Source organism: Panulirus ornatus, chromosome 18 (genome assembly GCF_036320965.1).
Source record: "Panulirus ornatus isolate Po-2019 chromosome 18, ASM3632096v1, whole genome shotgun sequence".
Taxonomy (NCBI): domain Eukaryota; kingdom Metazoa; phylum Arthropoda; class Malacostraca; order Decapoda; family Palinuridae; genus Panulirus; species Panulirus ornatus.
The window spans coordinates 48,549,172-48,577,013 of NC_092241.1; the positions used below are offsets into that span (position 1 = coordinate 48,549,172).

General features: G+C 41.9%; 1 protein-coding gene and 1 long non-coding RNA gene across 51 annotated transcripts in view; one reads left to right on the forward strand and one right to left on the reverse strand.

Annotated features, from left to right (window-relative positions):
• The window catches only part of LOC139755057 (uncharacterized), a 180,179-nt gene that overhangs the window by 6,376 nt on the left and 145,961 nt on the right, over nt 1-27,842 (reverse strand). For 28 of the 50 annotated variants that reach the window (XM_071673110.1, XM_071673103.1, XM_071673109.1 and 25 more), the window contains 18 exons: nt 26,973-27,017; nt 26,488-26,571; nt 23,830-23,988; nt 21,844-21,894; nt 20,551-20,613; nt 17,310-17,975; nt 16,494-16,595; nt 15,712-15,786; nt 13,288-13,341; nt 12,225-12,278; nt 11,624-11,680; nt 9,415-9,468; nt 5,025-5,072; nt 4,277-4,327; nt 3,990-4,034; nt 3,152-3,193; nt 2,875-2,916; nt 2,071-2,118 (listed from right to left, as the gene is read on the reverse strand). In XM_071673110.1, the coding sequence (XP_071529211.1) occupies nt 2,071-2,118; nt 2,875-2,916; nt 3,152-3,193; nt 3,990-4,034; nt 4,277-4,327; nt 5,025-5,072; nt 9,415-9,468; nt 11,624-11,680; nt 12,225-12,278; nt 13,288-13,341; nt 15,712-15,786; nt 16,494-16,595; nt 17,310-17,975; nt 20,551-20,613; nt 21,844-21,894; nt 23,830-23,988; nt 26,488-26,571; nt 26,973-27,017 (1,740 nt within the window). Of the gene's footprint in view, nt 1-2,070; nt 2,119-2,874; nt 2,917-3,151; nt 3,194-3,989; nt 4,035-4,276; nt 4,328-5,024; nt 5,073-9,414; nt 9,469-11,623; nt 11,681-12,224; nt 12,279-13,287; nt 13,342-15,711; nt 15,787-16,493; nt 16,596-17,309; nt 17,976-20,550; nt 20,614-21,843; nt 21,895-23,829; nt 23,989-26,003; nt 26,055-26,487; nt 26,572-26,972; nt 27,018-27,842 lie in introns of all 50 variants that reach the window. The other 22 variants (XM_071673083.1, XM_071673078.1, XM_071673090.1 and 19 more) reach the window with 22 other exon arrangements.
• On the forward strand, nt 6-1,713 carry LOC139755060 (uncharacterized). Its single transcript, XR_011714026.1, has 2 exons — nt 6-1,117; nt 1,283-1,713. It is a non-coding gene; the product is annotated as an uncharacterized lncRNA (long non-coding RNA).

Sequence of the window (27,842 nt, forward strand, 5' to 3'; positions counted from 1 at the left end):
TGCGGATTACACGAGAAAAAGGAGTCCAGCTGCTCTGTTGTGCACGAGAATATGGAGGAGTGTGTGTGTGTGTGTGTGTGTGTGTGTGTTTCTTTCGTTTTATGGGGGGAAAAAACATATTAGAAAAGGAAAATATCATCATTATCAAGGGATTGAATTTAGCCGTCGTGGAAAAGGGGAACATTTAGTCAGAATGAAGTAGTGGGGCAAGTCTTGATGATGGTGATGATGAGTCTGGCTTGCCTGACCGAACTGAGGGAGGTTAATCTCCACGCCGGTTCCAACAGTCGTGTGTCTGATGGTGTGGCCAAGAACTCAGCTTCTCATCCATCCCTCTCATCGGTAGAGGTGACGTGTATGTGTGTGCGACTTGATGCCACGGCCACAAACAAGGACGCAACACTGTGGCTATGGCGACCGTCTGTCTGTGGGCGGATGACAGTGGGAGGAGGCTTTGTACAAGGGAACGATCCCTTTGCCCCTCCTCCTCCTCTTCCTCACCAGGGAAGGGAAGATGGGCCTCCCTGGCCTCTTTTCCCCCCATCTGTGTATCGTGCATCTAACAACCTTTGCCCAAGTAAGCTTTTTAAGTTCGGGAGCAAATAGAAAGCATTCTTAAGCTTACAGGTCACACCATAAGCTCCAACAAGCTTGAAAGAGTTGCAATAAGCTCTAAGCCGGAACCATTTTAACAATTCATGGCAGAAAACTGATTAAAGTACCAGAAATGAGAAGTTAGAGCACACCACTGCACTTGTTTACATTGAGATGGATTCGCTTCTGATCTTGGACGCTCTGATTTCCCATCTGCTGGTCCGTACAAGTCTTGAAAAAACCATTCGAACTTCAAGTAAGCCTTGAGATATGGGAGACTTGAGAAACAGATGTGAGTTGATAGGAATTCTCAAAAAATTGAAGAGGTGTTAAGAGTCCCAAGCAACAGATGAAGAAGGGTCCCAGGCAATAGTTAAAGATCCCAAGTGCAGTCTAGGGTCCCAAACACAATTAGGATTCCCAAGCGCACTCCACAAAGGTCCCAAAACACAATTAGGATTCCCAGGCGCACTCCACAAAGGTCCCAAAACACAATTAGGATTCCCAAGCGCACTCCTCAAGGGTCCCAAAACACAATTAGGATTTCCAAACACACTCATCAAGGGTTCCAAACACAATTAGGATTCCCAAGCGCACTCATCAAAGGTCCCAAACACAATTTGGATTCCTAAGCGCACTCCTCAAGAGTCCCAAACACAATTAGGATTCCCAAGCGCACTCCTCAAAGGTTCCAGACACCATTAGGATTCCCAAACGCACTCCTCAAGGGTCCCAAAACACCATTAGGATTCCCAAGCGCACTCCTCAAGGGTCCCAAACACACTCGAGATTTTTCTAGGAACAGTCGAAGGACCCTAGGGGCGTTCTAGGGTCTCAAGGACAGCTGAGCCCTCCAGAACGCCACTAGGTAACCAACGAGACATAGACAAGCCAATGGTACTCAGTGTGTCGACGCCACTGCAACACCTACTCATACCCTTCAGTCAAATCACATACTATAGTGTCTGATGTCAACAACAAGTGCATACGTCCCTATCACATCTTAAGACTTGGAAGTTTTTTTCTTCTAAATTTCATGTTGAGGTTAATATTTATGCAGTTTATGGATCAAAATAGTGACCGGACATTTAGAGTTATGTCGATTTTTAGAGACAAAGAGAGAGAAAAAAAAGGGTAGATGCAGGAGGTGGTGGTTGGCGATGGAGCTTCAAGTACAAGGAGAACACAGATGCGGTATCACTCTTATATATTTTTTCACCATTCTGTATAGCTCTCATGCATCTCTTTTTGCCACAGATGTGTTAATCTGAGGAAAGAAGCATCACCGAGTGGTTGAGAAAAAAAAAATACACATATGTATACCACCACGGCGTTTACCGCAAGGCTTCGTGAGGCGAGGCTGAGTGTGAGGTAATGTGCGTGCAGACTGGATAGTTGCGTCACATCCAAGAGGATGTAGGCACATGGTTAATGCTGGAGGGTGCAACGTTGCATGCAAAGTGACTGCTCGCTTACTTTTGGAGGTGGAGCGGGTAGTGGCGGCGGGACGGCTATGACCGGCTTCTGTAAGGAACACACACACAACATCAGTACATTCCGGGGCGGGGGAGGTGGTCATCACGGGGCGGTGGGGCATCTCATGAGAGGAGTAGCTGACACGGGGGTTCCATCGGGGCACCATGGATAACATGCAGTCCCTGGGGCTCTGGGTTTCTTAAAAGGTAACTACTCGTTTTCTTTTTCAAACCAACCATGGGCGTCAGTCGAGGTTGTACAGAGAGAGAGAGAGAGAGAGAGAGAGAGAGAGAGAGAGAGAGAGAGAGAGAGAGAGAGAGAGAGAGAGAGTGGAGAACTCAGATATAACTCTGAAGTGCAGATGCCACTCTCTATGGAGAATGAGATCACGAGAGGTGCAACACTTGAGATCAGGGGGAGGTGCAACGCTGTATATAACGTGGATGTGCAAGGGAAGAGGGAAAGAAAAACGTGCATGGAATCGATTCGAAGGTGGAGACGTATCGTTGAGACGCGAGCGTGTCGTGCAGGAGTAACGGACGTTGGTCAGGTCTGGCGAGATGGGATGTGTGCACCAAGACGGTAACGAAAGGTGGATACGAAGCATTGAGGACGAGTGCAGTAGTGGAACTACTGGGCATACGCGTGTGTGGGAGGGGAGGAGGAGGAACGACAGAAAATGATAACACGAATTCGCAGGAGGAGGGGGAGGAAAACAGCCACCAGCGCGGTGGTGGTAGAGGAGGAGGGAGGAGGACGACAGGCAACGTAGGCGGTGGTGAGGCGAGACATGTGGTCACCTACCAGCTTGCTCGGGGTCTCCCACCAGGGCGTGGTGTGTTTAGCCTGTGTGTGTGGAGTGCTCCTCATTAGACTCGACCAGGAATCAACCCAAGGTCATACTCTATTATCACTTGTATATCAAAATCTCAGGTCATGCAATAGTCAATATATACCCTTCTTCTTTTTTTTTCTTTTTTGGCAATTGCTACAGAGAAAGAATAAAGGGGGTATCAACAGTACATGAAGGAAGTATACAGTCTCGCTAGGTAGACTGTATCTCTCGTCAGCTCTGTCTCACCTGCCGTAGGAGCGAAAGTCTCACAGGAGTCGGCTCGGCCCGCTGGACAAGAGTGGAGAACATATACAGATATTAATAACAGACTGAACACATCCGTAAAGACTGAACACATCCTTGAAGATCGTATGGTCTTCACTATGGCTATACTTGTGGCTAAAGAAAAAATTAAATGAACGTTTTGAACTAAATGAAATTACTAATTCATTATTATCTAAAGACTGGACTTAATGTGATTAATAAACAAAATAAAAAGATTACAAACAAACGAAAAAACATTAAGCTGAAGACTAATGTAGAAGATACAACAAAAAATAAATAACTGCGAGAAAATAAAAGATACTACTTAGCTCTAGAACTTATCATAATGGCAAGCACAAAAAAAAGAAGACAATATTCATAGGACTCAGAGGCAACTAAAGACGTTTGATAAGACATTATACAAGCTGAAAAAAAACATGCATGATGTGACATAAATTTGCTGGCCATTATTTGAGGAAAAAAAAAAGGATGAATTCAGCTAAAGATAGCAAAAAAGTTAACAAAAACGGTAGCACAGAAAACGAGCATCAAAATAGACGAGACAGAAAATTAATACACAATGAAAGAAATCGGACGACCATTTGCCTGATATGAAATACACCAGAGGTCTGGGGTTTGAGAAACCTGGTTATGATAATAATAGACACAGGAAAAGTATGCAGGGGTTGTAACAACATTTCTCATACAACGAACGAAGGGTTTGAATATATATATATATATATATATATATATATATATATATATATATATATATATATATATATATGGAGTGCGAAGACAGACTGAGTGAAATTCATACCGTGTCCCATTTCTTCCACCAGTCGTCCTCCACGGGTTTCCTGACCTGAAAACCAACAATGGGCAGCAGTGTTATTCACAACACAGCAGCCAACCAGTCCTGACCAGTATAGCCGTGCCTTTGACACTTTCATATTCCACTTCAGTATGGAATGAGGAAGCATGGAACATACCTAAGGGTTTGGGCAAGTCTTGTGTGTGTGTGTTTTTATTTTCTCTTAGAACATGAATGACATAGAGAAGATGCATTTTCATTTGGGATACAAGTGATGCTTTTACAGTCCTTACCATGTGCTCTATCACGTCTTTCTTGAAAATTGGTGAGCCTGGACTCCACGGCTGTTGATAATGGAGAGAAAAAAAAATATAATTGGAACTTATGTAAGGCGTTTTGGTTAATGCTAATAAGAAGCAAATGAAATAAAAAAAAGATAAAATTGACAATGAGTAATCAAGCATGATTAGGTATTGCAACTAAATGTCAGCAAATAAAAGAAAAATATCTCAAAATGTTAGTCACTAGAGATAATAACTTAAAATTTTCACTCACAGTGAAGCTGTGATCATGAAACAACGTAAAAACAGAATACAGAAAAAGCTTGGCTGAGACAGACCAAAATTAATCAGAACCTTTTCCATAAGGTGTCAGTAGAAAACAAGCCTGCAGAGGTGAGCTTTGATTGTACAAGTGTTACAAGTGTAAGAAGAAGAGGAGGAGGAGGAGGAGAAGGAAAGGTTCCTTTGAATAGTGTTAGTGTATGAGGGAAACATGAGTAACAAGATACGTGCGAAAGGACGAGAGTCATCAAGAGTTTGATATGAGACAATAGAGAAGAGATTAGGCAAAGAATAATCAAGACCTGAGAGGCAAGCTGAAGAAGTGATATGATTATCCTAAGCTGAACTAAATCTGAGATTAGATTAAAGAAAACAAATGTCCAGAGTTGAGACGAGGTATAAAGGAAATGAAAAGAAAAAAAAGTTGTGAGAATGGAATGTCATCTCAGAGGCGAACCTAGTTAAAAAAAGATCTTACCCTGGGTTCTTCAGGCTGTTCCCACCAAGGCAGGGGACTCGCTGTTGGCTGTGGGGGAATGTAAAGCAAGGACTCACTGCTCACACTCTCATTTGTTATCATTGCATGGCGTTAGTCATGAGGTGTCAGTGCTTGTGGAGTGTCGTCTTCGTGTTTGTCCCTAGGTATTGGCGTCTTATATTCAGGTGTTAAGTCCGTTTGTGTAATGTTTCTCTGAATGCCTTGTGAAATCTCCGTGTCCATAATTATCATAATGATTACGTAAAAGTAATAGTATTGATTACAGCTATGTGATTATGATTTGAACTGCCATTATCAGGTACCATAATTGTAACCAATTATCATATTCATAATAATTTGTACTAATAATTTTGAGAACAATCATAATCATGATTATATTATCATCATTGTTGCTACAAGACACCAATTATCAATTAACGATAAATCTCAAAAATCATTTGTTAATCATTCTATTCTAAAATTGTCTGAATCAGTAAATCTAATACTACCAGCGTGACAAATGAAATGTCACAAGACTTCAACACGTAACAAAGTGCTACTCCCGCCACAAGGGGAGAGGATATAATATCAGTAGATCTTCTGCTCTTTCCATTAGCTTTAAGCTAATAGTACCTGTGTTGTTTTAGCAACCATTCTGTCTATATCCTTGTCTGACACGGGTGGTAAACCTCCTGTAAGGTTATCGAGAGAATACGATAACGTAACGTCACGAAGTCCATAGTCATTTTGCATGTCACATGGCTGAACCAACTGTTGTGTGCTGGACAAATTTCCCAATTTGTACCTTTCACTTCTCGTAATATCTTGTAATAATCATAACCCTGCTTCTGTAGGAGTAATAATCATAACCCTGCTTCTGTAGGAGTAATAATCATAACCCTTCTTTTTAGGAGTAATAATCATAACCCTCCTTTTTAGGAGTAATAATCATGCCCCTCCTTTTTAGGAGTAATAATCATAACCCTCCTTTTTAGGAGTAATAATCATAACCCTCCTTTTTAGGAGTAATAATCATGCCCCTCCTTTTTAGGAGTAATAATCATAACCCTCCTTTTTAGGAGTAATAATCATAACCCTCCTTTTTAGGAGTAATAATCATGCCCCTCCTTTTTAGGAGTAATAATCATAACCCTCCTTTTTAGGAGTAATAATCATAACCCTTCTTCTTAGGAGTAATAATCATAACCCTCCTTCTTAGGAGTAATAATCATAACCCTCCTTTTTAGGAGTAATAATCATAAGCCTCCTTTTTAGTAATAATCATAACCCTCCTTTTTAGGAGTAATAATCATAACCCTCCTTTTTAGGAGTAATAATCATAACCCTCCTTTTTAGGAGTAATAATCATAACCCTCCTTTTTAGGAGTAATAATCATAAGCCTCCTTTTTAGTAATAATCATAACCCTCCTTTTTAGGAGTAATAATCATAACCCTCCTTTTAAGGAGTAATAATCATAACACTCCTTTTTAGGAGTAATAATCATAACCCTCCTTTTTAGGAGTAATAATCATAACCCTCCTTTTTAGGAGTAATAATCATAACCCTCCTTTTTAGGAGTAATAATCATAACCCTCCTTTTAAGGAGTAATAATCATAACCCTCCTTTTTAGGAGTAATAATCATAACCCTCCTTTTTAGGAGTAATAATCATAACCCTCCTTTTTAGGAGTAATAATCATAACCCTCCTTTTTAGGAGTAATAATCATAACCCTCCTTTTTAGGAGTAATAATCATAACCCTCCTTTTTAGGAGTAATAATCATAACCCTCCTTTTTAGGAGTAATAATCATAACCCTCCTTTTTAGGAGTAATAATCATAACACTCCTTTTTAGGAGTAATAATCATAACCTTCCTTTTGTAGGAGTAATAATCATAACCCTCCTTTTTAGGAGTAATAATCATAACCCTCCTTTTTAGGAGTAATAATCATAACCCTCCTTTTTAGGAGTAATAATCATAACCCTCCTTTTTAGGAGTAATAATCATAACCCTCCTTTTTAGGAGTAATAATCATAACCCTCCTTTTTAGGAGTAATAATCATAACCCTCCTTCTTAGGAGTAATAATCATAACCCTCCTTTTTAGGAGTAATAATCATAACCCTCCTTTTTAGGAGTAATAATCATAACCCTCCTTCTTAGGAGTAATCATAACCCTCCTTTTTAGGAGTAATAATCATAACCCTCCTTTTTAGGAGTAATAATCATAACCCTCCTTTTTAGGAGTAATAATCATAACCCTCCTTTTTAGGAGTAATAATCATAACCTTCCTTTTGTAGGAGTAATAATCATAACCCTCCTTTTTAGGAGTAATAATCATAACCCTCCTTTTTAGGAGTAATAATCATAACCCTCCTTTTTAGGAGTAATAATCATAACCCTCCTTTTTAGGAGTAATAATCATAACCCTCCTTTTTAGGAGTAATAATCATAACCCTCCTTTTTAGGAGTAATAATCATAACCCTCTTTTGTAGGGGTAATAATCATAACCCTCTTTTATAGAGGTAAAAACTATAACCCTCCTTTTCTAAGGGTTATTCATCACACTGACCGCGTAAAGAATAATACTTTGCTGAGACATTTATCTTAGTTGTGTACGTACGTCCTAGTTTTCTGTCTTAACCCGAGTGCGTCAGTCAGACGAGTCGGTCGTGACTTGTAGTCGTCGTGTTGTGATGAAGTTTGTTATGTCTCACTCTTAAAATCCCCAGTGCTCAGTGTCACAACATTTGCTGAAGTGAAGCTAAAGAGTAATGCCAATGTAGTTTAGTAGGCTTAAAATATACTTGGAAATAGGCTGTTACGTTTAAAGTAAAAAGAAAAAAAAATTGAATAGGCTGATAAGCTTAAAGCAATATGAAAAAATAAATTGGAGTATTTAGAGAAAAATAGGCCAGTAAGCTTTAAATTCTATGAAAAAATATAGTGGTTGCTTACAGAGAAAATTATGCTAGTAAGCTTAGAATTATATGAAAAATAAATTGGTAGCTTTACAGAGGAAAAAATTAGGCCAGTAAGCTTAGAATTGTATGAAAAAATATATTGCTAGTTATTCAAAAAGAAAAAATAGGCCAGTAAGCTTAGAATCAATTTGAAAATAGGTTGACAAAAGCAGATAATTTGCAAATCATATCAAACTGATAAACTAAGTATAAAAAATAAGGTAATTGATAATTTGTGGGGAAAAAATAGATAAAAATCAAAGGAACTAACAATAAGCAACGTAAAATGTGATGCAAAAGTGCAAAGAGGAGAAAGAGGCAATCAGGAAAATAAGAAGCGATAAGAATGGCATGACATAATAAGAGGGTCGTCATAAAGTTACAACATTCATAAGAAGTGATAAGAGAAGGAAGAGGTAAGAAGAGAACTAAGGGAAGAGAAGAGGAATGAAAGGAGAAAGAGGCGAGGACTCGTATAAGAGAAGCGAGAGGAGACAAAAGAAGGAGTGGGCAAGGTAATGTATGTGGTAAGAGGTGACAAGAGGGATAGAATGAAGAGGGATTACGAAGCTTTGGGATTGTCAGACTTGACGAGAACATTACAGTCATAGCGAAGAAAGAAGGGACACGAGGAGTGAGACGAGATAGAGAGAGATAAGAGGAATGAGAAGTAACGAAAGGAATGAAACGTGATGAGATGAAGAAGCGTGGGAGACTATTGGATGAAGAAGAGACAAGCGAGGTGATAAGCAACGCCAAGAGGAGAAGAGTAGGTAATGGAAAGAGGAGCAAGTAATCACCGGAGTAAGAGGTAAGAATAAGAGGAAACAGGAGGATGAGAAGGGATTAGAGGAATATGAAGCTCTAAGAGGAGGAGGAGATATAAGAAGCAAAGGGTACTGAGAGAATGGGAAGATGCAACAAGAAGAATATACGATAAGAGAAAACGAGAAAAGCCAAAGAAAACAGGGGAGCAAGTTAACAAGAGTGATGAGAGATGGCAAGTACAGTGGTGAGACGAATCTAGAGACAAGAAGAATTAAACAAAAAAGAAAGAAAGTACAGGAAAAGGTAAACTAAATCTATGAACAGTGAGATTTGATGGTGTCTAGGATGAGCATCAAGGGATGAAGCGAGTCTTAAGAGGATCAAGAATAAGACAAGGTGGCGAGAGGTGAGTACCAAGAGGTAAAACGAGTCTAATGTAAACAGAAGCTCTAGGTTTAAGATGACACAAGAAAAAGAAAACCTTAGCTCCTGAGTCCTCCATTACAATAGAGAAAAGGGGGTTTATCCAAGAGGAAACAACTGCATCAAGAGGTAGAATGAGTCTTTGGAGGATACGAGAATATCGATAGGTGAGCAGGAGGTGAGAGCAGACAAGAGTTGAGAAAGGTAGGATCTACCAAGAGGGAGCCTCACCCTTGTTTCCTCCGGTTGCGGCTGTTCCCACCACGGCAGGGGACTCTGTGAAGGCTGCAAGGAAGCAAGGACAACCTTCGGACACTTATACTCGTATTATTGTATTGTATTTAAGTGTAAAGTGTCGCTGAAGTGTAACTATAATGGATCTGGTTGTAGTGTTTCATCATGTATTGACAGTTTAATAAGTGATTTCAACTGTTTTCTTTTTAAATATACGCACCAATCTATTCGTCCCGGTATCTGTCCTCTAAACTCCAAGTTTGATCAATCCTATGCAAAATGGAACTTTTCTAAGGGCATTCACAAAACGGTGATGTTCCTTGGCAGCCAAGCGTGGCTCTCTAATAAGACCATACATTGAAGGGAGAGGAGGTATCAGAAATTAATGTTCCTCTCGTCTTAATGGAATGGATTCGTATCACCTGCCATGTGTCACTAATTCACATGAATCTCAAAAACCCATTTTTTCAAGTGAATCACTAGTTGAAATGAGATTTCATGTTTGAAGAACTTAAATATCTTGTTTAGCATAATTCTGAAAGCTTCTTTGGGTTTGAAGTTCACAGTTCTAATTTTGTGCATGATGTTTCGCAAACCGTCTAGTGATTTTGTTTTGATGTCATAACACCAGTAAGGGTTACAAATCTTTTAGTCAAACGAGGGAATAGTATGATATTTAGCACACTTCTGGTCAACTGTGTTGTCAAGTAGATAAAATTTCATATCGGTGTAATCAGTCGGAGAAAAGTTACAGCAAAGCATGTACAGGCATATTCTTAGCTTTATCAAGACTTACTTCGAAAAAAAAAAAAGGGTTCGTTTTCTACTTCATCTGTGTTGTGGCTACTCTCAAAGCTTCAAATATCTCTGGCGCAATTTACTTTTTGCCGTTTTCTTTCCTATAACGTTTTCTACGTTTGGACAGTGATATCAGGCATCTGAATCTTCAGTACTTTGCCTGGAGATATTTTTTGATTTATTCTTATTAGGTAGGTATTCAGGAGCAACATGAAGTCTCTGACGACAAAAGTTCCAACTGTTTGACACTGACGAGTGTCGCTCGTCTGACCACAATAAGAACTGACCAATAACAGTGGCAGGTGCAACGGTGCCAAATAGTCTTTCACGGTAGAAGGCATTTGGCAACAGTCCAAGGCTACCGACGATTGAGTTAAGCAACTGAAGACAATGCCAAGTGTCTGACCAAGTACCAGATAGTGGACGCGCAGTAATGACAATAACACAAGCCTCCCTCTTCGTAATATGAGCTCTATGCTGTATCTAGAATGAAACGAACTGTAACGTAACTCTTTGCCTTCAAGGTTTTGATCTTATCGTCCTCCTCTGACCTTTACCTTGTTCACTGGGCTGGACTGATGCCAAGTGCATGGTCGAGTTGAGGCGTAACTGCTATTGAGGATGTTATCGAATGCACAACTTAGGACGATGTGGATGATGTTGTCTTCACATGCAACATCCTGATTACGTAGAGGATGTTATCAAAAAGGTGATAAAGACATAAGTACTGGTCTTGTTTTATATTCATACTGCTGGATCTACCGAAATGAGGAGTTTCGAGGGACGTATATGAATAAAGACGAGCCATGGCGTGGATTCTAGCTGTCGTGTGTAATGCACCGAAACCACAGCTCCTTTTCCACATCCAGGCCCTAAAGACCTTTCCATGGTTTACCCCAGACATTTCACATGCCCTGGTTCAGTCTACTGACAGCACTGTGAGGCTGGATCGTCTCTTAATCTGGCTGTGATGTCATCGAAAGATTTTGCAGTATGTGTGTGTGTGTGTGTCTCGTTTTCTTCTGTCTAGTAAGTATGAGGAATTCTTGTCATGTATTTGCGTTAAGTGTGAACAGTAGCACTACTTCACATAGTGAATTAATCTGTTATTGAACTAACTCTAAAGAAAAATGATGAAGCACATATATGTAAAGTTTGAAACTGCTCAAGCAAAATAAAAATTAAATCAAATCTAATATAGATTTAACAAAAAGCTGATATTTAATAAACTCAAAACGTAAAAGCAAACTGAACAGTACTAATAATGAATAATGAAAAGTGAGCTTCAGATTAATCAGGAATGCGAATGAGGGAGTAATTCGTCAACGCTATCCTTCAGAAGAGACCGAGATCATCGAATAGAAAATGGCAGAGAATTAAGGGGGTACCATGTGAGAGGCAACAGCACCTGTGGTCGGGTCTCCTCCTCGGCTGGCTGCTCCCACCACATGAGCCCTGTATCCTTCTGTAAGGCGAGGGAGGAGCTCTGTAAATCATCTTAATTCTAATGTCTGAAAAAGCAATGTTTTACGCATTTAATGGCTATTATTTCCATTGGAAAATACAAGTCTAGGTATGGATCATTGCAACTTAGAGGAAGTATTATCATACTCTGGTATTGCGATACGAGATACGTCACCATGGAATCAAAGGTATGTTTATACTAGCTATAAACACGCTCGTGTTTATCTTGATTATATGACATGAATCAGTGTAGAGGAACGGGACAGTGTAGGGGGAAGGGGACTATGTAGAGGGAGGTGGTCAGTGCAAAGGAAGGGGACAGTGTAGATGGAGGAGGCAGTGTAAAGGAAGGAGACAGTGTAGAGGATAGGGGACAATGTAAAGGGAGGGGACAGTGTAGAGGGAGGGGACAGTGTAGATGGAGGAGGTTGTGTAGAGGGAGGGGACAGTGTAGAGGGAGGTGGGGCAGTGTAGAGAGAGGGAGGTGGGGCAGTGTAGAGGGAGGGGGACAGTATACGCAAAAGAACAGTAGAGGCAAAATCCACCTTGTCCTGCTGGTCTTCGTCCTGCTGTTCCCACCACATCAACCCCGACTCTTTCTGTAAGGTCAGGAAGCACGTGTTGGTAACTCGCTACTTTACAACGATTTTAAGAGATATATTTTTTGTTGTATCTTTATGCAGGAGGTTAGAGAGTACCCAGCCTGATTATCTTTTCCGTGGAAATGGAAGTTAAGACACAAGCCCAATATGATATGATAGGTAAGGGTCAAAATACGAGGACTGTGAACCTTTAAAAAATTCACTACACTTTTCGTGTTGAACTAGTTGTTAACCAGACTGGCTACATTTTCGCACTACAGATAACTCTACATGACTGATGACTATTTAGATATTTCTTAACATAATACCTTAAGACAATTAAGTATTTTTGCTCGGTAACACAAGTCTCGAACCAATTTGTCAAAATCTATTTTGAGACTTGCTCAAGCACAATGTAATGTGCAAAACTTTAACAAAATAAATTCACCATAATTCACTATAATTCACCATGAAGTACACTGGACTGTACAGATGAATGGCATCTGTCTATGACTGACTATGAGGCACATTGCACTGTACAGTTGAATTGTTTGTCTATAATTAACTATGAGGCACAGTGCACTGGACAGATGAATGGTATCTGTCTATAATCAAGTATGAAGTATACTGCACCGCACAGATGCACTGCACTGTACAGATGAATGGTATCTGTCTATAATCAACTATGAAGTATACTGCACCGTACAGATGCACTGCACTGTACAGATGAATGGTATCTGTCTATAATCAACTATGAAGTATACTGCACCGTACAGATGCACTGCACAGTACAGATGAATGGTATCTGTCTATAATCAAGTATGAAGTATACTGCACCGTACAGATGCACTGCACTGTACAGATGAATGGTATCTGTCTATAATCAACTGTGAAGTATACTGCACCGTACAGATAAATGGTATCTGTCTATAATCAACTATGAGGCACACTGCACAATACGTGATCTAGATCATAGTCTGGGAAGGAGATCGGTGATAACGCTAAGAACGAAAGAACGATGAAGCACCTTTTCTTCCGTGGTCTCCTCTGGTTCCTCCCACCACATGAGGCCCGAGTCCTTCTGTAGAATATTACGTAGGAGTAAAATAAACTGAACAATGAACCGATGAACAAACGTTACATATGAGGACTGGGAGTGTAAGAAGGTTGGTTCGTTACATATGAGGATTGGGAGTACAAGAGGGTGGTTCGTTACATAGGAGGATTGGGAGTACAAGAGGAAGGTTCGTTACATATGAGGATTGGGAGTACAAGAAGGTTGGTTCGTTACATATGAGGATTGGGAGTACAAGAGTGTGGTTCGTTACATATGAGGATTGGGAGTACAAGAGGGTGGTTCGTTACATATGAGGATTGGGAGTACAAGAGGGTGGTTCGTTACATATGAGGATTGGGAGTACAAGAAGGTTGGTTCGTTACATATGAAGATTGGGAGTACAAGAGGGTGGTTCGTTACATAAGAGGACTGGGAGTACAAGAAGGTTGGTTCGTTACATATGAGGATTGGGAGTACAAGAAGGTTGGTTCGTTACATAGGAGGATTGGTAGTACAAGAAGGTTGGTTCGTTACATATGAGGATTGGGAATAAATGAGGATGGTGCACACCATCATAAATGTTATTTTTCATTGCCATTATAATTATTCTTTACTTTGCAGTGGAAAATCTTTCGGTTCCCCAGTGTGTGTGTGGGGGGGAGATGGCATTCTTCCAAGATCGTCTGAGAGGCCACTGGAAGCAAGTTCCATGCATCACTTTTCACGTGAAGGAAAAAAAACACATCCTTGGTTGAATGGCCAGATGGCCTGGAGGAGCGTTAACAGCCCCAGCCTTTCAAGTCAAAGACCCTCCAGCCACACAGCCGTGGTGACCTTAATCCCCTAAGAGGCCTGCGAACATCAACACGGTACATACCACCGTGTGGCTCTGATACTTAGGTTTGAGAGCCAGTCATGTAAAGGAGAGACGAATTCTTGAGACCAATCACTCTTGATAGATACGAAAAAAGAAAATAAAAGAATCTTACTGTAAACATTCTTCTTTTTTTCCCCCACCCACCCTTTTCATGGGTGTTCTTTACAGGGGTTAAGTACTGTCCCATCCCCTATTCTCTCTGCACTGTGTGGCGGGGGTTTTTGGAAGATGGTCTTGATGGCCTCTGGCCCACTCAGTAATTCTTCAAGGAATGTAATCCAAGTATGCGTTACATGGGCCTTGCAGGCGATCTCAGGAATCACCTCCCTCACCATGGGGGAGGGGAAAAAAATAGAATGACACACCCCCCGTCGTCAAAACAGTTTTACGTTTGATTGTAAACTAAAGAGAACTGGAGTAATGCCTCATGTGACTTAACTGTAATGAGTATATAAGTTAGGAATGGGATTAGCACAACTAAGAGAACTAAAATAGACATATGATGCACTCTAAACTAAATTAAGGTTGAGCATTTTGCAAATAATAATAATAAATGAAACAAATGAGTAATACTAAGTAAAAAGAATTAAAAGAGAAAAGGTTGGGTGAGAATGAGAGATGGGATCGTTATGAAGGAAAAACTGGACGAGATAAAGTGCGTGAATATGAGCAGATGAAAGAGACGAGTTCGAATGTATGAAAGAAAGGGAGGAGCTTCTGTAGACGAAAGGAGTTGGATGAACAAGAGGAAGTTAATGTGAGGGGGAGATCATGAGCTTGGGTGTGTGTGTGTGTGTGTGTGTGTGTGTGTGTGATTATTATTTGTGCTAAGGGGAGGGTGTTTCACACTCGTGTTGCCCCCGTCTCTTAAAATTGTATGTATATACCAGGTCTCTACTCCTATGCATGTATGAACACTCACACGTCCCAGCCGAAGCTAAGCGCCCATTCATTCACAAGCTCCGAGAATAGGGTGTAGCCCGAATGGCATGCTTAGGATTCGAACCCAAGCGGGTGCTATCCCAGGCTGGCCCGCGCTGACTCATGGTCAGTAACGCTATTACTCAACGGCGGTCTTTGGTGTAGTGTATGTATGTGTGTGTGTACTTATCTGTGAATACTATTTACGTGTTACGTAGAGTTTTATACTTGTATTGCTCCGTCTCTTAAGTCATGTATATATGTACCAAGTCTTCACTCCTGTATGTATTTATGCACACATATACACACCCTAGACTATGCCAGGTGTGTGTGTGTGTGTATGTGTAAAGGTGGAAATTCTACAGCGAGTCCGTGACAGAATGGGCGAGTGAGGTGTGACATGCTGACGTAACGTTAAGTGAACGTGGAACTGAAAATGGCTAGACTGTGTCGAATGAGACCGGATGAGGAGGAGTATGGAAGCGAGTCTGGCACAATGAGAACGGAAGGGGAAGAGAGAGAGCGCGTGTGAGGGTTGACGGAGGAGCGGCTGTGCTCGTGGGGGCTTTTTTTCGGTAAGGGAGGGCAGGGAGCACCTGGGTGGTGGAGGTGGTGGTGGTGACGGCGGGCGGGTCGTCCGGCTCCTCCCACCAGTACAAGCCTCGCTCGCTCTGGAAGGTGTTGGGAGACAAGCTTACTCAACAGTGAACTCTTGACGCGGAGCAATGCGTCAAGAAAAATAAGCATCAAGCATGTCAAGGAGGAAAGGCCAGCAACTAAATAGACTAAATAATACGATCTATCTTGAACATATTGATCTAAAAAGAAAAGAAAAAAAAGAAAGGTATCGAAAAACTAAATATTATGAAAAGCTTACTTTTTCTACTTAGGGTGAAAAATGAGGAACTAAACTGTAAAAAACAATAAATAAATGTATCAGCAGTGAAAGAGGTAAGAATTTATTAATGCTAAACAAAAATGTTATATAATAAATAATTATCAATGGTTAGGACTGTAGTTAGTATGAAAACAAAGCTTGTGTTAGTCTTGAGTGATCAGTGTCAGTGTGTTTTATAAAACCAATACAGCGTTTGGTTTGAATCATTCCATTAATAACTGCTTCCCCAGAACTGGGCATAAGCTGGGTATCATCCAGCGGGTGTCAGCTGGCAAAAGTATAGTATATTGAGGCTTGTAGGATAAGGTCGAGGGAGGTTCTCAGCAGAGTAGCTCCTGGCTGCGTGCTTGGCGCGGGACTGCATACAGGGAGTATATACGTGTGTGGGTGTGTTGGTAGTACGTAGGAGGTACGGTGGGGGAAATTCATGCCAGCCTGATGAGGGTAACACAAGGCACAGCTCGTCATCCATTTAAGTACCGGGAGGGGCGTGAGTTGGTCAGCCTTCTCGGCTTCTTCATCGTGTTCTTCTTCGTCGACATCATTTTCATCATCGTTATCCTCGATCCTTGCTTCATACACCTGGAAGTTACACGGATGTACATATGCAGCTTTAAAGAATCCTCAGTTATACTCATGGGGCTTTCAGTGATTTTATAGAGTCAAAGGACAGGGATTTCTGACCACTTGATCTGATGCGAACTTGTTCCATGCGGGCGTCAAACACCTTCAGGGTATATTCCAAAACAAAAACATGGCATTGAGGACACAAGGGGAAGTGCAATACTACGACTCGGTTCATCACGGCGGGGCGAGAGAGACTGGACATGCTGGGTGACTGGAGGCATATATGATAATCAGCTTCACCAACATTGTACATCTTATATCCTTTTAGAACAAAGGAAGTCATGCAAGACAAAGGTTTTTGGGGTCCAACATCGCGAATGTAGTATTGCATGCACTCAGTTTGGTTTACAGGGTAGTGGTTCCTCGTGATTAAAGGGTCAGTCTTTTCCGTGACGTAACCAACCAGTTGGTTTACATCCAATTCCTGTTGTCCAACACAAGAGACAATGGTTGGGTATCGACAAACCTACAAGAGTTGACACAGGTTTTTCGACACGTAATTCAATCGGGACATACTCATGCTCGGAAAGCAACAGCTACAGCAGTCATGAAGCTTAACTGGGAGTTTATTCTAAAAAAAAAAAAAAAATTTCCTCATGTGAAACACACTTCATAAAGCCCTCAGTTAAGACTCGACGCTGCTGTAGTCTCTCCTCACGTCGGTCTTACCACTGGAGTGTATTCGTTATACTGGTTATTCAGCTTTTCGTCCTCCAGGATCTTGGACTCGAAGTTCAGGTATTTGTTATATTTGGGCTCGCAATACAGCGGGTCTCGCGTGTGCGCCTCCTGAAGGCAGGGCTCCACATCCTCTGTGGCTGTGGTGCTCCGAGTTTCCTTTGAGGTCTCTGGCGTCTGTCGTTCCGTCAGACCCTGGTCTGGCGACACGTCGCTGCCTGGCAGCTGTTCCTCGTTGTCGTGAGCCTCTAAGTTACTCACTGCATCACCTGACTGCTCCGGAGAGCTGGGCTGGTCTTCAGCGTCTAAGGCCCCGACGTTTACAAGTTCTGGAGCCGGTGGTTCATCTGGCCCGGTGGTGCCTGATGGGATCGTGTCCGCTGGCGAATTAGGTGGGGTGACACACTCCTCCGACCCAGGAGTTTTCTCCGAAAATTTAGGGAATTCAGCTTGCAGTATCTCTTGCAACCTCGACGTCTGTATGGGCGAGGCGGAAGTTCGGGAATCAACGGGTTTGTCCTCGAAGGCTGGGAAGCTGGCGGACAGTAGCTCCTGCAGCTTTGACTTGGGCGGAGTTGAACTGCTTCCTCCAGTATTGACCCGCTCGTTACTGGGAAAGTCTGAGCCCAGAAGACTCTGTAGCTTGGATGCCCTTGGCTGCAAGAAACCACTAATCACTATCGTTACCAATAGCTTCCTATGTATAAATTAGCTACTGAATATGTGTCTTTAGAATGTATATTCATTAAGGAATTGATGCTGAAGTACCTAAAGCCTTAACAAACATTCTTTCAATTCCTTTATTGCAAAATTAACTAAAAAGAAAAAATGCAATTCAGGAGCAGACTAAATGTGTGTAGTTAACTCCACTTACGGTGCAACAAAGCATACGAAATATACATATTTCTCTAAGGAAGATATAGTAAACAGTGGAGTCGTCAGTCGTTTCACGTTTCCACTGATGAAAACAGACTTTGACCAGTGGGGCCTCGATTCTCCTACATCTCTTTTTGAAAGTCTTCGATTTACATCTAACCCAATAAAACTTCAGATTCTTTTTATCTTTTAATTACTTTTTTTTTTTTTATTTATTCATTCGTTGCCGTTTCGTATCAATTCGTCTACCTGCCCTCTCGATATAAATTCACCTCATTACGATATTTGTGTGAGTTCTCCTCCTCCCTTTCACATGCGTATCACCTGCTTGATTGGTGCGGTTATTTTACGATAGCTTTGTAATATACAGTCACAAGTGTTCGTCCTTCACGATCTAGTTTCCTCTGCTCAACGTCGTAGTGCACTGCCGACATCATCGCAGAACAAACTTACACAGATGGAACGATGTATCTACACATATGGCAAAAATTTCTGTAGAAACGTATATACAATTCTACTTTTACGATCTCAAATACTTCATGTTACTTTTACGTACTCAAACGATAACTTTACGTGTATTGCTAATTTCATATTGTGTCAGTCATGCTCAACCCTACCAACAAATTTTTTTCCGTATATATATATATATATATATATATATATATATATATATATATATATATATATATATATATATCGCATACAAAGCGACACGTTCCATGCAGTTTCTTTCAACACTTCCTCATCATCATTGCACCTTTCACATGACTCACAGCTGTGGCAAACACAACTGCAGGTCAGTGTAGAATACGGACAGTCGATCTATTTTTTTAAAAGTATTATACTATTACCTCCTACCAGGACTAGAAGATATTGGAACCATATTGGAAACCCTTTTAGGAGATGTAAGCCTTTCCTTATATGTTAACATATTGAAAACTTAAAACGTTGTAAAAGAAAAAAAAATACACGTGAGTTTAAGAACTTAAGAAAATAATGAAAATAAGATTGGTTAAATGAGAAAGAAAGTATACAAAATCACGTAAAAACGAGATATAAAGATATGAAGCAATCAGATATACAAGCAGGATGGGGGTAGACCCATAGCAAAAGTGGCTGGAGATCGATTCGAAATACCGATGGTCAACATTTATAGTCTCCAGACGCCTCTTGTGCTATTGCCTCCCATCGAAATACAGCATCGGAACCTTTTAGGAGATGTGAGCTTTTGCCTTATCATTGATGATGAATTAATTTATTAACATAAACTTTGTACAAGTCCTGAAATAAAAGGTTGATAAAAATAAGAAAAACTGACAAACAGATAATGAAACTGTAACTACTAAGAGAACCAAGCAAATGAAATGACTGGGATTAAAGCAATCCCTTGAAAGCACGAGGACAGACCATCAACACTCAATCATACCTGACGTGCTACAGGTAATATACCAGGGGGAATGAAGACCTCACTCAAGCTTTTCCCCAGCTTGTGCCAAGAGCCAAGGAGGTCATCATCATCTGTTGAAGTTGGCCCATAAGCTTATCTTTCTCCTCTATATCCTGCTACCTTCCTCGACCCTTTACATCCATTCTTCCAACTTTTGCTTTCATCTCTTCACCTTCTGTCTTGCTTCTTGTCTTCGCCTCCTAAATCACTCCTTCCACATCTTGCATCACTTATTTTCTTTATTGTGTCTTTACCTACACTTCCCGCCTCCCTCCCACCTGTTGCGTTTCTCTATCTACCTGTCGCCTCCCTCCCTCCATCTGTTGTGTGCCTTTCTCCACCTGTCACCTCCCTCCCTCCACCTGTTGTGTTCCTCCCTCTACCTGTTGTGTCCCTTTCTCCACCTGTTATCTCCCTCCCTCCACCTGTTGTCCCTTTCTCCACCCGTTATCGCCCTCCCTCCACCTATACCATCCTTCTCTTCAGCAGCTGTTTCCCCTCAACGCCTCTACTCCAACAGATAACCTCGATCACAGACAATCAGGTCTTCCATTCACTACCCTTCCCTTGTACTCCCATGTTCTCTCCATCGCCAGATAACACGTCACAGGCCATTAAGTCTTCTATTGTCTGTCCTCCCCGTGTCCTTTCCTGTAGGAGATGACCTCATCACACACCACCCTATATCATCTGTCTTCCCCATGTCCTTTCCTGTAGGAGAAAATGTCGTCATACACGCCATCAAGTCCTCATGTCATATGTCCTCCCTATGTCCTTCCCTGTGGCAGACAACCTCGTCACACACCATCAAGTTCACCTGTCATGTCCTTTCCCCTTGAAAATAACCTCGCAACACACCATCAAGTCCTCCCTCCCTACGTACTCCCGAAAGGCAGGAAGCTAACTTACCGTGGTTTTGCTCTGGGTGGTTGGCTTGGCTTGAGTGTTAGTCCTCGCTGGTGGCTCAGGTTCCTGCAAGACATAATTAGATCTCTTTAAGTAATGAAGGTGGCAACATTACCCCTGCCGCCTGACCTACCTCTCTCTTCTCACACAAACATCAGATGCTCTTACGATCGAGTCACCTCCCTATCTATTTCCTCGTCAAGGGTAAACATTCACTTGACGATGAGCGTAATAAACAAGTCTTTTTTTGAGGAAGAGCCTTGAAACTACAGCGTAAATAACTCAATGATTACATAACGGTCTAGTACCAAACATGGTTAGATCTACATTTTATAACACATAAAACTGCCTCGACTTATACTTCAAAGCTACTAATTTTTCTCTTTCATGCTGGTGATTGCTAGGGAAAAACACTATAGAAACGCCATTATAAGAAATTGATGACTGAACTATTTGGGTTGTGACCAAGACTGTTAAGTGGATGATAGACAAATGGTTTGGTATTGGCCTCTTTGGCTTAGGTGGTTCAAAGTTTAATCTGTTGGGGAAGCATGGGTCGAGGAAAATGATAGGTGTAGTTTTACAGGACGCTGTGGTATAATGTGCAGGTGTATCATAATAGGCAGGATAAATGAATTGGGATGACGTACATTCATAAAAGGGAAAATGTGAAATAATGGATAACGTATCAATATGCGAATGGCACATGATGCTGCTCGGTTGTAGAAATGTAATGAAAGGGGAGGATAATGGGGAAATGGGCAGGGATAGTTATGAGAGATGAGCATCCAACCTATTCTTGGTTCAGCATCCAGACGAAATTTGGTTCTAGAGGCAACATCCAAGCGAACTTACACAGCGGCCCACACTACTACCTAGTCTACATAGTAATGGTAAGTAACGACACAGAAATACTTCCTTACTTTAAGTAGAAATCATTTCGAGAATTACTTTTACTCAAGTACGTCGAACTTCGACTACTTTTACTCCAGCAAAGTCCAGTTTCAGATATATAACCTCGTCGATACATCTTTCCAGAAGTTGAGTCTCTTAATGGTGGGAAGGGAAGCTGGCGTCATCCCAGCTCCCTCACGGAGCAATGATGTTCCACCATGACAACATTCCTCACCCCTCCACACCACCATGTAACCACACGTCCGAGAAAACTTACTTTCAAAAGGGGAAAAGTAGCACTCGAGTGAAAATAATCGATCGAAATAATCTACTGAATTAAATGTAACGAAGTGTTATCACTTACTTAATGCCACTAGCGGCGGTGATAACAACGCGTCTTACCTGTTCCTCCTCATCCATTGTAAACACCTCAGAGGGCTCGCCCTGAGGGACCTGATGGGACAGAGATATGGTAGTACATTCCAGCAAAGAAAATTGATGGGGAAAAAAAATAATAGCACGTTCGTGACCCAAGGTCTGGTGGATCCGGATATCACAGGTTGACACGCTTATCCACAGTAGGATTGATAGTGATGGTAATATGAACCCAGGCCCGTCAGAAATCGCTAGGTCCTCATTCCATTAGACAAGTAACTTATACGTAACATATCTGTTATTACTGATGGAGACAGACGGATATCACGGATCCACCATTCCTTGTGAGTCACTCTGAGTATAATAAGCAAAATACAGTGAGTATGTTATAAACTGGTGTAATCTATATAAATAAAAAAAATAATATTGTAGTGTTACGTTAGGATCAGAAAAAAAAAATAGAAAAAAATAAAGGATATAGGTATGCTGAAAATAACAAAAATATTTGCCATACAAAGCAAGTTCTATGACCTATCAGTGCAAATAAAAGATAGAAGAAAAGTAATCAATACAGGCTATTGTTGCAAACATCCAGCTCTCTTGGTGTCCTAGTGAGTGAGCTGGCAAGAGAGGGTAAGGTAACCCAAGTCCCTCTATGGTGAGAGTGTGACGAACTGCTGTTGCTATGCGTACCATAGCCAGCAGGTCCTTGAAGGTGCTGACGAGTCTGACAGGCTCCCAGCGTCCAGCAGTACCTCCAGCTCTTCCCCTTGATTAAACCATGGATTTACATACGTTTAATCCACATAGACTTGGGTATGAGGTGGGGCTGTCTCAAAAAGGATTAAGGTTAACTACCAAAAGGGTCGGATAGCGTCCAATACCAATTTGCAGAGGGTATAGTAGTGCAGACTTAAGGAGAATCAAGTCAACAGCCACAAAGGTCGGGCTCCATCTGTCAAAAAGGTTAAAAGCTGAACGTCTCAGGATCTAAGAGAAACTGCCAGAGGGGTCATAAGTCAAATCCTGCTGAAGAAATCGTAGGTCAACTACCTCAAGGGTCAAAGATTCATTTCTACAAGGAAATAAGGTTGATTACTGTATGGGTGAACAAGTCAAACAAAATGGGTAAAAAAAAAAAGTCAACTGATGCAAGCGTTAAAGGTTTGTTATCGTAAAGTCGAAAGGTCAACTATACTACAAGGACTGAAAATGGGCAATTCAGCAAGGATCAAACACACCAGCTGCCAACCACAGTCACAGGTCGCTTGAAAAATCAAAGGTCAAAGGTTATCAGTGACAAGAGTTAAAAGGTGAACAGCCGACAGGGTCAAACGTGAAGTGTCACAGGGGGGTCAAAGGTGAACCGGCTCTAAAGGTAAACTGGTACAAGGGTAAGTGATCACTTGACCCAAGAGTAAAAAGTCGACTCTTAACAACCTCAAGTATCAGAGGTCAAAAAGGTCAACTGACTGAAGGGATAAAGGTTAACATTTCCTGGGATCAAAGGTCAAATACCTCGAAAATAAAAGGTGATTCGCCACATTTGTATATGGCAAAAAAATAGACAAAACAGTATAGAATATTTATTTAGAGAAATAAAGTAGTAAACAAAAAAAAAAAAAAAGATAAGGACTTAAATGTTGTTGAAGTCCGCAGTTAGGACAGTTACGGAGGCAATCAGTTACGACGCTACGCGTTAATAGCTGAAGATCGTTAGCGAAATCCTACGTCTAAATTCTACAGAAGTAATGAAAAAAACCCAAATAAACGGCGAAGTAGAACGCTGTACGGTTCTCAGTACAGGTCGTTACCTAGTTGATAACGGTACTAGCTCCGCTACACGTTATTAACAACGACACCAAAGAAATTCATAGTAGTAGTAGTAGTAGTAGAGTGCAGCGGTTGACGTGAGTAAAAAAAAAAAAGAAAAGAAAACGGCTGAGGAACCAGTACTACAACAACGGGAACACCAGCGTTGATCCTCAAGTCAACTTTGCGTTCCTCACTTACGGACTCGGATTCCTCATCGTCTGACTCGTCGTCGTCATCCTCGGAGTCCTCTTCGCTGGACTCTTCTTCAGACTCCTCCTCTGATTCATCCTCCTCTTCGTCTTCCACCTCAACTCTCTTGCCAACTATCCTTTCCCCGGCCTTCGGGGCACTTGGTATCTATAAAAGATTACAGTCGCTGAAGGGTTTAGCTCGAAATGGTCGGTGGGCAAGAGCGCTTCGGAGGTCGAAGCATGGCATGTAGCCACTCTTCGTGACAAACGCCATAAAGATCAACATAACAGAGGTACAGGGTAAGAGGGTTAGGCGTTCTAGTCTTAAGGAATATAAGACATGGCGATGACCAGGGCTTCTCCTGGCCTCACTGGCTGGAAGTGCTTTGCTGCCTGTCCTCTTTTAAGGGCCGCTGTGGGTCCCCAGTGGCTACGACAATAAGAAAAGGGAAAAGAGATTTGAGAGTTGTCAGTTGGCGTCCTCTTCAGTTTCTTGACAGAAGAGTGAGTCACTTTCGAAACAAAAGAGTGAAGGACGTCTGATAATGTCCTGGGAACATAGCTCCATAACCAAATCTCTGGTTGATCACGAAAGGAAAAAAAGAATTATCATTAATATCTGAAAGCCTCCATCAATATATCTATTCGTAGTATTTGCGTTAGTACTGTAGGTGTGTGCGTGCGTGTGTGAGACAGCAACTACACTTTTGGCAAGCTTCAGGCCACAAAACAATGGCGTGATTCAGTGTGTAGCTCTCAACACAGATAGAGTCATTTCTGGTACGTATTTCTTATTCAGTGTAAAGGGGTGAAATAAATATATCTTATCATAAATATCGATTTCAAAATTACAGAATTAGAAAGAAAAACTACCTGTTAGTTCCACACTTTTGTTTGTTACTACAAACTATCTATCTATGGTACAAACAGTGCTAAGTTAATGCGTTGTATAAGGCTGGTCCAAGGAGTGTCTTGGTAAACAACTATGGAGTGTCTTGGTAAACTACTATGGATGGTCCTGGTAAACTACTATAGATGGAGTGTCCCGGTAAACTACTACCGCTGGTCCTCCTGTGGGCGTGCAAACAGAGCCACAACAGATGTTTACTGTCAGCCAGTGTGTCACATTGATTCCACTTCGTGAACATCAGAATACGATGCCTCTCCGCTCCAGGGAGATGAACACTAGGCACGGTAGGGTAAGAGACCGTTTGCTTCTGAAGTGACCGTGACATTTCACCTAAGTTCTTCCAGGACCGATGTCTCATCAGTAACTGGAGCGAGACGTGCGTGGACACGCTCCAAAAACTAAACCACTTGTTCGATCATTTGGTCCAGTCACCTTAATACGTGGCCAATATGTGGCGAATCAGTTCCCAGAACGTAAAATAAGCAAAGAGGAAACACAGGTACAGGCATCCTGGGACTAAATGAAGCAACTGGGTAGACTTAAAAGTGGCCTTGAGCCAGCTGGAAGCAGTTTAGGATCCTGGAAAGGTAAACTGCTCATGAAAATGGCATGCTGTACTAAAAATATCTTACTGGAATTTACCTGGAACATGGAAGTTTAAACGTAGGCTTATTGAAAAAAGAAAAAAGCGCACATGAGGTCTTTAAATTAGGTTACTTGAAGTTCACCTGGAAGAGGAAGGTGTGTTTAAGGGTGACACAAGGTAAACACAAATGGGTATGATAGTTGTGATACCAACAACACGGGATCTGTAAACACGAGAACTGGTATACATGATGGTGACACGTGTGTGTAAGTGTGTGTGTGTGTGTGTGTGTGTGTGTGTGTGTGTGGGATGGTGACGGAAGTTGGGTGTGGAGGTGTCCATTGTCAAAAGGAACACCTGAGGATGAATCTGGACGGTGAGGCAAGTCCTGGGAGACTCGCCCGGAGTCGTACAGATCCGGTAGGATCAACGTGCGAAGGAGCTGCCCAAGGGAGATCGACATTTCAGGTCAAGATGCACCAAGACAGCAGCAGCAGCAGACAGGGTGGACATACAGTTGACCTGTAACGGAAGTTTAAGAGACCAGGGTAGCGGAGGGACATGCTCGGCGGGCGGCAATCAGGAACAAAGGTGATCACACAGATGACCTGGAATACGAGGCTGCGGAAGAAACATTCTCTGGGGCTTGAGGAAGCCTGAGGTAGGTGGGCGGTGGTGGACTTACCCAGTGCTCCTGCGGTGTGCCCCACTCTTCCTCAACCATCGGGGATGATGACTATAAAAATAAATGGGGAAGCATCGACACAGTGTTAAAGAATAACTGATTACTGTTCATGTCGTATTTCTATATACATATATGCTAGTTGTCGAATATAGATGATCAGTGAAGTACAGCACACATCATAAAACAGGGGGAGGAAAATCAACTTAGTATATCACAAGGGGGAGAAGGATGAGGCAGTTCACCACAGTGTGTGTCCTGGGAACATATGAACCACGTGAGCTGCCGTGCCCTGGAGGAGCATTCACGAGCAACCCTCCCCTCCAACACCTCCGCTTCAGATTGTATATGACCTATGACCTTGCATCGTCCATCCAGGTCAAGGCAACTCACGAGTCATTCACCCTATCCTCAACCACCAACCCCAACCACGACCCAGATGGGTAGGCTGTGCGTGTGTATGTGTGTCTATATGTCGGTCACTGACCCTGGAGGCGTTATCCTCCTGCAGCAGAAGATCAGCCTGATTGGCTGGGGTGTGCGGGGTCGCAGAAGGAGAGGAACTTTGCTCCTGTGGGAGGAGAGAGAGAAAGTCGGGTGTAAGCATTAGCCTGCCTGGGTAGCAAGGGACGGCCTGGCTCCCTGACACTAAGTTAATATTGCAGCCTCTGGCAACACAAATAAATAAAGTCAAAGAAAAGATAAAGTTTCAACACAAAGCTGATCACCCGTGAATGTTATTAGTTCAACAGACAACTGAACGAAGTCTATTGATTCAACGGGCTGGAGATGTCAGATGTGAAACATAAAACAAAAAACGAAAGCAGAAGAAATCTGAAACTGAAATACTAATACGGGAAACTAAACTAAAGGAACGAGTAATAGCGAGAGCCACTGACATACGATATACAGCCAGTAGGTAGGTCCACCACGGGAACCTGGGCTGTACAACGCTGTGATGGGGGTACCTACCTTGCGGAGGTCATCTTTGTTGGGTGTCGCTGGTTTGTTGATTAACTGCAACGTCAAACAAGATAATTTTAGATACAATAAGAGTAGTAAGCTCGAGTACATAACTACGGACATAGTATGTGTAACTTGAAAAGTGTTTTATGTAAACATGCTCGGTTAAAGAACAGTTTATCATTCTTTTCTATCCCCTCATTGTGGTTTTCACGGACAGAGACAGTAAATGAATTTGCAATGTCGTTCTTCTCTATACATTCTCGATAATCTGCGACAGTTTTGGGTGCATACGTATCTCATCCTCTGCTTATAAGTTATGACCCGTTAACAAATAAGAGTACAACACTATAGTATGCCGTTAACATATCTGCCAATGAACATCCATGAAATCGATGTTACAGTAGGAGGGGACACCAGTTAGATATGCGTCCAAGTTGAGGCGTGGGAGAGGAGCGGCCGCAAAGGCTGTTCCTGGAGGTGTGATGGTGGTAGGGAGGGTGGGGTCCCCATCCACCCGGGTATGGATGGTTTTCCTAGTTGGTTTTCGCTGTACAGGTATCCTTCAGCTGGCGTCTAGCGTCAGCTTTGGTTCTCCTGCGTCATGACAGGTTACAAGGGAGGAGTCGGAGTGTTCTAGCCTCCTGGTCCGTAGTGACTGGTTGTTTTGGTGAGGTTTCGCGGGTGCAGATGGCTTGTTACGTGTTGTCGCCTCTGATATTTGCAGTGCTTTACTATTTAGAAGTTTGCCGTGAGATTTTGAATATTTTTACTCATTTTATATTGTGTAATAACTTATAGGCTGAAGTTAGATATGTACGACGAAACGTGTCACATTATCAAGAATAAAAATGGAAAACAACATTGGAAAGTCGCAAT